The 8,099-nt window shown below is 34.8% G+C and overlaps 2 protein-coding genes across 2 annotated transcripts; one reads left to right on the forward strand and one right to left on the reverse strand.

The window, feature by feature from the left end:
- Positions 1-339: 339 nt before the first annotated feature.
- On the reverse strand, positions 340-2,162 carry LOC130996877 (REF/SRPP-like protein At3g05500). Its single transcript, XM_057922156.1, has 3 exons — positions 1,933-2,162; positions 1,591-1,818; positions 340-943 (listed from the first exon to the last, which is right to left on the reverse strand). Exons 1-3 carry the CDS (start codon positions 1,972-1,974, stop codon positions 485-487), a joined length of 729 nt encoding a protein of 242 aa, XP_057778139.1. The 5' UTR covers positions 1,975-2,162; the 3' UTR covers positions 340-484.
- Positions 2,163-3,685: 1,523 nt separating this feature from the next.
- Positions 3,686-6,415, forward strand: LOC130996889 (dof zinc finger protein DOF4.6-like). The gene is made up of 2 exons (XM_057922169.1): positions 3,686-4,225; positions 5,919-6,415. The coding sequence occupies exons 1-2, from the start codon at positions 3,864-3,866 to the stop codon at positions 5,926-5,928; spliced, it is 372 nt and encodes a 123-aa protein (XP_057778152.1). The 5' UTR covers positions 3,686-3,863; the 3' UTR covers positions 5,929-6,415.
- The last annotated feature ends 1,684 nt before the right edge of the window (positions 6,416-8,099 follow it).

Here is an 8,099-nt window from a genome sequence, read left to right on the forward strand (position 1 = left end):
AATCCTAATTTATTGTTCTCTCCACATTTGTAATGAGATCTAGGGAAGATATATTTTTATATAAAAAATACTAAAAATATGACGGATGCATGGAATATATATTTTTTGTATCATAACTTTGTTAGCCCACTCAGCAGTAATCATCCTATTCCTCTTTATCATTTTAGATTTGTTTCATTTGCCAGTTTAATTAATTAGTTTTGATTTAATATGAACTTGTAATCAATTCGGACTTTTATCATGTTGTCACAATTATCACACATTCACACCTGGCCTAAGATTTAGCAAATTTATTTTGGTTGCTACTTTGTAAATTTGTTTGCCACTTGCTAGTCGGAGTTTAGTGCAACATCCACATTCATAATCCAAAAGCAGTATTGTAATACACGATAAATCCCACTAACCACAACCTTCATGCAGAAGAAAACCCAAGAAAAAAAAAAAAAACAATGTAAATCAAAAACAAAACTCATAAAGGGATTGATCACTCAACAGTCACAGTCGATTCTTGCCTTGAGCTCAGAACCTTAGCAATCTTCTCCGTCGGCACCAACGGAAGATGCGACGCCATCTGCCACCCCTTATCAGCCGCTTGCTGCACAGCTTCGTTGTATTTGTTTGTATAGTAGGTCGCCGTTGGAGCAACAGCCTGAGCGACCTGAGGGAAAAGCGGCAGCTGGTTCAACGAGTGCCATGTGGCAGACGCGTACTGCTCTGCCACGGGCTCGTACTTGGTGTAAAGATCCTTTGCAGCAGGTTCATACTTGGCATACACTGTCTGTGCTAGCCCAGATGCACTTCCCACCAGCCCCGTGTTCTTCACTTCTGAAACGACCGAACGAGCCGCTGCAGGCGCCTTCTGAGCCGCCTCGAACGCCTGAGTTGACACCTGCTTCAGGGTCGGGGGGACACGGTTTTGCACTTTGTTTATAGACTCATCCACCTATATAACCAATCCCAACAATCGTAAGCTTTTCAGTAGCAAGAATTTACAATACATGTGGAAGTGATAGATGAGATTGACAGAATTGGGGGATTATAATCAATCCAACTTTGCAGTGATAGATAATCATCCAATTGGATTAGAGGACGGGTCAAGTTAGTTATCTATCACGGGTTTAATCATGCAAACCAAACACTTGATTAGGTTGAATTACTTTATCAATCATGCAAACACCTCCGTAGTTGACATTCATCTACCAGTTGCAATCCAAATCAACCAAAAGGTTTTATGATTATGCACACATTCATTTTGCTCGACTTTGATCATTGATGCCATCCTCTGTTATTAGGCACATACTCATTTTACTTGATTTTAATGACTAGACTAGATTAGTATAAATGAATTAGTTACACTGAGTTTTTGGGAATTAGATTTGCTTGATTTTGATTACTAGATTAGTAGAAATGAAAGATTTCAATCCAGTAGTAATCCCCAATTCTATCACAACTATTAAAACAAAACCAAAAAATCATATTCAACACCAAATAATTCACATAAAATTCAAAACTTTGTCGCCATCAATTAGAGGAAATAAACCCTATAAAGCATCCACCAAAAAAAATGAAGAAGCGAGATGAAGGATATACCTTGCGATCAACGAATCTGAGGACATCAACAGGGACGCCTTGATATTTTTGGTAAACCGGGCCGACGACGGTCTTAACGGTGCCCTCGACGGTGTCGACGCCGGTCTTCAACGGGCCCGAATTCTCCTTGGCGTAACTGTAGAGTTTAGCTGCGTACATCAGCGCGTGTAACGACGCCACCTGCACGAATTCGAAGTACTTGAGCCTCTGCTCCTCCTCGCTCCCCTCCTTGAAAACGAAACACAACCAAATCAATCACAAACTCGAACCCCGAAGAAATGAAAGAACAATAAACATAATTTTTTTTCAAAAAAATCGAGAAAAACTAATTTGATTTCTTACAAGAAGGGGCTGTTGAAGGCTGTTGGAATCTGCTTCGGCCATGATTGATTGCTCTAGTAAACAGAGGGGTGCGAATTGCGTATGCGTTGAGGAAAATGTGATGATATTGAAAGGGTGATAGTTTTGAGAATATTGTAGGTTAGCGTGAGTGGGCGTATATATAGATATGAGAAAACGTTGACTACTTTGGGGTTAAGGAAGGAAGCGTTACTTCTAGAAGAGTAGAACGCGTAGTAGTATGACGGTTGTGGCGTCGTTTTGTTTAGGGGGCTAAGTTAACGGCACGCAATACTCGATCCATTTCACATTTTGGAAATGTGGCCCAAATAGTTGAATCCTTTTTAGCCCATAGTTAAAAGGCCCAAGAAAATTCCAACCCTGCCCATCGTTTATGTCCCACAGATATATTTTTTCTATTTACGTACATTCTCTCCTTGATATATTTTCATTACTACATTTGTGATTGTATTTTGTTGTCTTGTCATTCTAAGCAAAATATTATTGCAATTAGGTAATTATTATTATTATTATTATTATTATTATTATTATTATTATTTCATATGTTAATTTCATATTATTGATTCCTTTTAAGATTTTTTCTAATATTGAAGAAAAACGTAAATGGTTGTACTCGGTTTTAGAGATGAACATTCGGTTTTCGGTTAAATTTTTTACTAAAAAAATCAAATCAAATCAAATTTATATTCAATTCAAAAAAACAAAAACAAATCGTATTGAATTAACCGAATAAACCGTTTCGAATTAACTGAAATTGTTAAAATTAACACCTAACCAAACTGAAAATTACCGAACAAACCGAAAAAAATCGAAAAACTCAAAGAAAAAAATGAACAAAAAAATAAAAATAATAAAATATGGGATGTGGAAATTGGAACTGTGCGGTGCAGATTTTACTTTTAAGCTAAGAACTTAGAAAATTATCATTAAAATATTATATATATATATATATATATATATATATATATAGGGGTGGGCTACCGTGTGAGCACATCTTAAAATAAGAAATAAGAGCAATTTTTAATGTATAAATTTTATATAGAACACGTATGAATTCGCTGTATAAAGGTATGAATTGTGAAAAATAAATTTTTGCTACCTTTGGGATTCGAACTCAGGACCATAAATCCATCCAACAGGATTACGAATCAACCGTAGATCTTGATGAACTAAGGGCTGAAAATGATTTTTATTTTATATCTTAAGAAATACTCTTATTTTAGCCCTTCCCTATATATATAAGGGCGTGCTCCAGTGAGACCCCCAATTTTTCGTGTAACATGAGGACAATGAATAAGACATATAATACTAATGAACAAAACGTATATCTAACGAACAAGATGTATATACTGATGAAAAACAAAATTTAAAAAATTGGTAATGAATAAGACATATATACTAATGAACAAGGCAGTATATACTGATGAACAATGAAGTATATACTGATGAATAACAAAATTTAAAATATTTTGCTCCCTCCAGGATTCGAACCCTGCGAAAAAAAATCTCCCTCCAGATTCAATATCAGCTATAGGATTGATAAAATAAATGCACCAGATCGTACTCTATATAGGGTAGTGCTATTCAATGGACTTCCCTTAGTGTATAATATAAGACTAAATCATCGTCGTATATTATACAAGATTGACGGCTAGATTCTCATTTTAGTGTGTTGTATAATTCATTTAATAAAGTCAATTATTCATCATATTTGGTGACGTAAGGGTATTATTGACATCTGAGTTTGACATTCCAAATCTTTTATCATATTTGGTTCCCGCAAGAACCGGCGCTCCTCTTCCTCCTCCCCCTTTTCCACCTCCACCAAAAAACTCCCCGATTTGGTGCCGCCGCAAAGCCCTAATCAGGATCTAAACCTCGCCCACCACCATGATTTCAAGGCCCTCAGCGACATGATCCACCTCCCCTCGCCGCCGCCGCCTCAACTCTCGTCGCTACAGCTTCTCACGGGGCTAGCATCCACGTCGAGGGGTTTGAACTCCTTCATGCCGTCTCCGGCGGATCCCTACCCATCGTCGGGGCTGGGATTTCCAATGGCGGAGTTCAAGCCGTCTTCTCTCAACTTCTCGCTGGATGGGGTCGGGATCGGCGGCGGCTATGGAAGCTTCCAGGGGGTTCTGGAAACGAATGGAAAGCTTCTGTTTCTGTTTGAGGATTTGAAGCAGCATGTATCGTCCAACAATGCTGACCAAAATCGAGATGATAATGATAATTCAAATGGATACTGGAATGGGGTTATAGGCGGTGGATCATGGTAAATTTCATCCGTGGAGTTATAATAAATTATTATATTTATTAGTACATTATTTTTTCTTTGTGGGGGCGGTAGGGTGGCTTGTTTGGATCACTTGGGTGAATACATGAATTATTTCAGAGAGGTTAATGAATTTATTTTTGTGTGTAGTTGGTGGATCACGTTTTGTTGTTGACCTTATTAATGTGCTATTATTTAAATACTTGTATTGGTATGATTTTTTTTTTTTTTTTTCTGTGAACACTAAATGTCTTAAAGCATGCGATTTTGATGTTGAAAATGTGAATTACAGATTGTAATGTTGACATATTCACCACATGAATAAATATATTTATTGGTATGAATTTTTTGTGGATATCTATTATTTGTGTACATGTTTTGGCAAGGTTTTTTTATGGAGTTTGTTATGGGTGCTATCTAATTAGCATGAATATTATTGTTGTTTGTGTTAATGAATTTTAATTGGTATGTACGTGTATGTTTTTTTATTACATACAGAATTCGTTCATTATGGATTTACTGTTAATATATTTTAATGAAATATGCAAAGTTATGAAATCATATTTGGCGAAAATTGTTGAAACTTCTATATTTTTTTTTGTAGGATATATATGAATAAATATAATTATTGGTATGAATTTTGTCTGATATTCTTTTATTTGTATACATGTCTTAGTTTGATTTTTTAATAGCTATTAGGAGTATATCAATCAAATAGCATGAATCTTGTTGTTTAATTGAATGAATTTGAAATGGTTGTTTAGTGAATTTATTCCATATCATACATAATTTGTTCATTTAGATTGTCTGTGAAGAATACAGTATTAAACTATCTTGTATAGCTTATTAGTTTAAACATCTATATCATATATTATTACTAGCACACGCCCACTCGTGCGATGCACGATCAATATCAAAATTGAACGATATTTTAAATAAATAAATATGTATATTAAATATATACTATAATTTAAATATAAATATAAATCTAAATAAAAAATTTAAATTATCCACGATATAATTTCAATAAAAAATACTCCCTCCGTCCCACTCCAAATGTCCCCTTACTTTTGGGCACGGAGATTAAGAAATGGGTATAAAGTAGATAAAGTGGGTATAAAGTAGATAAAGTGAGTTGGTGGAAATTGTTTAAATATTAAGTATAGAGAGAGAGTGTATTGCCAAAAAAGGTATGAGACATTTTGAGTGGGACACCCCATTATTTGAAGTGGGACGGAGGGAGTACGTATTTGAAAATATATAAATTTTCAATTTTGTATTTTCAATTACCAATTAATTTATTTTTATTGATAATTAAAAGAAATTATAAAAGAGAAAGGAGAGATAAAAGATGAGAGAGAGAAAAAATAATTTTGTAACTTTAATTGATAATAACTTATTCGTTTTAAATTTATTTTTTATAATTTTTATATCAAATTAAAAATCTTTTCGTTATCTTTAATTTAACATCCATGTTGAATATCTTTTTATTAATCAAAGTTGACGATTTTTATAAAAGAATCAAAATAATAAAAAAAGAAAAATGAGGAGAGAGAAATTTTGATGGGAAAAAGTAGTCGTTATATTGCTCTTTTATATAATATATAGATTTGTGAGATAAATTATGTTATATAATTTTATTTGTTGCTCATTATGGTTTTTTGTATTATTAATTTGATTGTGTCGTATGCAGGAGATGCTAGAAAGAGGAAGCATAATGGCACTGAACCAAGTAATGTGGGCGTGGTGATTAGAGGAAAACACGTCACAAGTGTTGGTTAACTACAAGCAACAAGTAATCAAGCCCAAAAAGAATTACGCCTCATTGTTTACCAAGACCACACCATGTGCTCTTGTGAAAGGAATTGTAGAGATGAACAACCTCCAGCACCATCCAAGATCTCCCGGGTCGACTTGGCTACTGGGCAAGCTGGGATTCGAAGATGTTCTAGATCCGACCATGCAAGATCTCCCGGGTCGACTTAGCTACTGGGGTTTGGATGCATTCGATATCAGGCGCTGCGATGTTATTTTACCTAATGGGTAGTCTCTTCCAGTGACCGAGGACGACGTTCAACGGGTACTAGGCTTTCCAAAGGGACCTAGAAGAATTGAGTAGATTATATTCGTACGTAATTGATAAAGTTGTTTATAGAATAGGTGCAAAAACTCCGTCCATGTATTAACATGATTGTAGGTGATATTGTAATCCTACAGTATATAATAATATTCATACTTACTTGCTAAAGTTGTTGTTAGGTCTGGAGGGTCTCGAATAGGTGTATGGGGGAGGGGGGAATGCACCTATAGGCTATTTTTCAATCGAAAACAAACTGACACAACCTTTTTGAGTTAAAAGAGTTTTAGCAAGACTAAGGTTGGCGACTGATACTGAATACTCTTCAGTAAGGAGTTATCAGTTAAGTCAAAGACTTTAACTGATACACGTTAGGCTTCAGTCGAGTTTGTAAAACAGAGGAGTAATATGAATCTCACTGACTATTCGAAGATTTATCAGTTCGACTAACATTACTGGCAGCGAAAAACTTTTCTTTCGAAATAGCCTTTGTGATTAAGTGATCGTTGTCAAGATTTAAGTTCCACTTTGCTATTAATCAGTTTCAGTTGATAAAACGTTTGAGCACAGATAAGAAAGGTAAATACTGAAAGCGATAAATAACAAGGAGATTTTTATATGGTTCAGAAAATACTTCCTACATCCACATTAGTCGGCAACTTCAGTCTTCAGTCCTTCGGCTTCAGTTTTCAATCTTCAGAACAACAACTAAACTAGAAACGAACTCTAACACTCAAGTTCAAACAGTTCTAGTCTATTACAAGTGAAACCTGTTGATTTTGGTATCATCAAAACTAGGATTAGGATATTTCATTAAGTTCCCAACAGTTGTTCATATGATAAGTGCAAAAAATTCGTAGATATAATATTATGATAGTATGTAATATGGCAATCCAAAACAATTCATGCAATTAGATTATCCCAAAACGTACATAAGCTAAAACTAATTCGTGCAATAAATGAATTAAAACTATATCTGTTGCATGAATTATTTTTTATTTATGTATGAATTTAACGAATCCAATAACAAAGAAAAAAATCTTTAACGAATCCAATAACAAATTATCCTAATATATATAACGAGTCCAATACCGAAAGTGGAATATGTCTAAAATGTGATGAATTATAGAGTATAATTGTATGAATTTTTATAAATATTAAACAAATAATACATATATTTATTTTGTTAGGTCCGAAGGGTCTCGAATATGTGTATGGAGGGGGGGGGGGGGGAATACACCTATATGCTATTTTTAATCTTAAATCAGAGGGATCTCAAGATAGAGATTAAAACGAAACTTTACACGCAAACTTAGACTCCTGTTAACTGAAAGGAGTTTTGACCAAACAGGGTTGACGACTGATACTGAAATACTCTTCAGTAAAGAGTTATCAGTTAAGTCACTGGAACTTAACTGATGCACGTTAAGGCTTCAGTTGAGTTTGCTAAAACAAAGATGTTACAAGTCTTCCTGACTATCAGAAGATAGATCAGTCAGACTGATAACATACGCAACGGAAATAACTTTGTTTCGTAATAGCCTTTGTTGTGCACGTTGTTAGTCTTAGGTTTCTCTTTGCATTTAGTCAGTGTTCAGTTTGTCAATGGAAAGAGCACAAGTAAGACTGTAAAATTGAAAGCTGTAAATAACACAGAGATTTTTATGTGGTTCGCAAAACACTTCCTACATCCACGGTCGGTTGATAAGACCAACAACTTTACTCCGCAAGTACTTAACTGGTGCACTGCAAACCTATCCGTGTGCTTAGCCGAGTGCACACAACCGAATCAACTGA

The sequence above is a fragment of the Salvia miltiorrhiza genome, chromosome 8 (assembly GCF_028751815.1).
Source record: "Salvia miltiorrhiza cultivar Shanhuang (shh) chromosome 8, IMPLAD_Smil_shh, whole genome shotgun sequence".
Taxonomy (NCBI): Eukaryota; Viridiplantae; Streptophyta; class Magnoliopsida; order Lamiales; family Lamiaceae; genus Salvia; species Salvia miltiorrhiza.